This window comes from Bison bison, unplaced genomic scaffold, assembly GCF_000754665.1.
Source record: "Bison bison bison isolate TAMUID 2011002044 unplaced genomic scaffold, Bison_UMD1.0 scf7180017864312, whole genome shotgun sequence".
Classification (NCBI taxonomy): Eukaryota; Metazoa; Chordata; class Mammalia; order Artiodactyla; family Bovidae; genus Bison; species Bison bison.
Window position 1 is genome coordinate 152,569 of NW_011494884.1, and position 3,062 is coordinate 155,630.

Sequence of the window (3,062 nt, forward strand, 5' to 3'; positions counted from 1 at the left end):
ACGCGGAGCGTCCCGACGCCGTCAGGACTAGCCATGCAGCCAAACCAAGGAAAGAGAGGCCGCTGGGCCGCGGGTGTGGGGAGGATGGAGGCAGGAGGCTTCACACTGACCGAGGCGCTAGGGTCTGTGACATGGCTGTGCCCAGAGGCCGGGGAAGTCTGAGTTCACTTGCCGCTGGCTGCACCCTGAGAAACTCCCAAGGTAGCTGCCCCGGGATGCCGGTGAGTGGAGGCCATTCGCAACACTGGAGGCCCCACCCGGCCACGCCGCTCAACTCTGCTTGTCCCTGAAAGCATTCAGCATCCTGTGAAACCCGTCCATGCTCTCTTACCTATGGCTCTCTCCCGGCTCAAGTGGAAGGGTGTGAAGCCGGGGGACCTTGGCAGTCAGCGACCCAAAGTCATTTGCTTGGCCTGTATCTGCAAAGGCTTAGGGGCCTGTCAGTCTCTCTTCCAGACCCCAGACCTCAAGGCTGGGAGAGAGGATCCGAGTCCCCAGCAGTATGGGCAGCAGGGGCTCAGGGCTGGCCCCCCCAGACGGAGGCCGAGGGTGGACACTCCACGCTCCCTGTCCTGACATGTGATTCTCTCTCCAGGAATGGCCGGCACACCCATCCTCTGCTCCAGCTGGGCCAGCCCACTGGGCATACCTCCTGGGACACCTCACTGACTCCAGGAAGCCTTGCGCTCAGCTTTCCTCCCATGGGCCTCCGTGCGTGCGCATTAGAGTTGAGTTGCGGAGGAATATCAAGATTTGCTGCCCTGCCCTCACCTCAACACACAACCCCCCCCGCCCCGCCCCAACCGCCTTTCGGTGTGTCCCAGGCACAAGGGGACATGGTGGGTTTACCCAGCGCAGCGTCTTTAGCAGGCTTAGAGCCCACAAGATCGCCAAACGAGGAGCATGGTGCACGCTTCGTTCGTTTGCTATTAAGACCCTGAGGTTTAGGAACATTGGGGTGAAGGGCAATGAGGAAGCAGGGATCCAGCTCTGGGAGCCTGGCGGGGATGCACGGGGTTCCGTGGGACTCCCGCAAGGGGAGGTGAGCCCGGGCGGCCCAGATCGGCCTGTAAAGTCTCCTGACTTTTAAAAAAATTGTCAGAACCCTGTGGACGAAGTGAAGTAAGCCTCAGCCCCGCTGCCTGAAGGTCCGATTGTCCCTGCGGCTGCTCTAAGGGGGGCCGGGCTGGTGGGGGAAGGACGTAGGTGATTTTACAAACTAGCCCTTTTCCCTGGGAAAAACAAGGTGACCTTTGGTTTGTTTGCTAACAATTGGCAGGAAGGAGCATCCCAGAAGCTTCCTCCATAAGAAGTGGGGAGGCTGCCAAGGGTGGTGGGGGGCAGGGGCAGACACCTGCCTTGTCACAGCGCCCAGCGGTAGAGAAGTGTGGGAAGGCAGGGGTGGTCAAGCTGGACCACGGGCAGCTTCGGACCTTCCTCCACCATGAAAGGTCACTGTGAATCCTGCTGGACAGTGGCTCAGGGGAGGAGCGAGGGGGTCAGCCAGTGGGGGTAGCAGGGGCTGCAACCATGCGGAGTTTGCATAGGGATCTGGCATGTTCTTTGGTGACAGTGTCTCCAAGGCCCTGCCGGGCGCCTTTGTTGGGAGAACATAAGTCAGTCTGCTCTATGCAAGTGGGCACTGAGTTGGCAGCCAGATTTGGATGTTGCTTTCTGTCCACCATTCAAACTGCGTGGCTCCGTGTTCCCAGAGAAAGGCTGGGCTCAGGCACTGTATCCCCCAATGGGACTTTTCTCTCCAAGGCCCTTTTCATTTGAAAACCCCCACAAACGCCCAACCTGTCTCCCCGGCTAGGCCTGCAGCTGCTGGAGCTCGGAGGCCACGTCTATTCTCATCCCCCAGCTTGGCGGAGGGTCTGGTGCTCAGAGTGACCAGCTTGTGCCGAGTGATCAGAAACCCAGCTGGAGTGGGCGGCGGCAGCAGTGGCACACAGCTCCCCAGACAAGGACGGTGGTGCACCCCAGGGGTGGGGTCTATGGGGGCCTCCAGCTCGATCTCCATCAAGGTGACCCCCATCAAACCCCTCGCTGAAGGCTACCTCAGAGGCAGAGGCAGAGGATCCTGGGATCCCTGGTGGGAGGTGTCTGAGAAGGGGCTTGTGTGTGGACCCCAGGAGGTCGACTGACCCTCCTCCGACCTCCTCTAAGGTCCCCTCTCCCTGGCCCTCCAGCCGTCCAGCAGGGTCCACCTCGGTCAATTCCACTAAAGAATCTCTTCCCGACTCCCCAGCTGCCCATCTCCAGTCTGACTCAGAGACAGGCTCCTGCCCTCCTAGGGCCTGCTGCTCTGCAGATAGACACGCAGCCAGGCGTTTGGGACTGGGGGTGGAAACTTCTCCGTTCTATTCTTTCTGATTGGGTTCTTAGTACAGAGCTGGGTGACCCAGGGATTCCCAGTGGGTTCTTCCAGACTCCTTCACCCAGACTTTTGGCCTGAGCGCAGATTCAATAGCAAGAGAAGCCCATCCAAATCTGGGGACTGTGCCTGCCGGGCAAGGCCCCTCTGGAGCCAGCTGCACAGCCCCCCAAATGAACAGGGATGGGGGACGGTGGGGACGGCGGTGGGGGGGGCAGCGCCCCCGCACTGACCTTGAGGGCATTGTGGGATGTGCCGCTAGGCCGCCTCCTGCCCCCGTCCTCCAGCTGCATTTCAGAGTACAGCTCCTCCTCGTCCTCCTCCATGATGTCCGAGAGGTCAGACCCCCGGCTGCTCTCCGTGTGGTAATCGTCTCCATGGCAACAGTGCGGCTGGGGCAGGAGAAGGGGATGTGAATGGAGGGGCGACTCCAACACATGGAGTCCCACACCTTCCCCTGCTCTGCCCACTCTCGAGCTCAGGGACATGTCTGGGTAAGAACTGCTCACTCCGGAGGGGAGGGAATCACAGTCCCCGAGCTCATGGGGAGCCGGGATGGCAGAGAGAGGACCAGACCGGGCATTCCCACTCCAAGTCCAGATAGGGGCAGGCAGAGACCCTCCTGGGCTCTGGGCAGGACAGAATACACATGGGAAGACGTCACTTTTTTGGGGACTGGCAGCCT

At 60.6% G+C, this 3,062-nt stretch overlaps 1 protein-coding gene across 1 annotated transcript in view; it reads right to left on the reverse strand.

The window, feature by feature from the left end:
- The window catches only part of LOC104997596 (RIMS-binding protein 2), a 217,323-nt gene that overhangs the window by 32,481 nt on the left and 181,780 nt on the right, over positions 1-3,062 (reverse strand). The window contains exon 15 of the mRNA XM_010852440.1: positions 2,611-2,769. Within this exon, the coding sequence (XP_010850742.1) occupies positions 2,611-2,769 (159 nt within the window). The remainder of the gene's footprint in view (positions 1-2,610; positions 2,770-3,062) is intronic.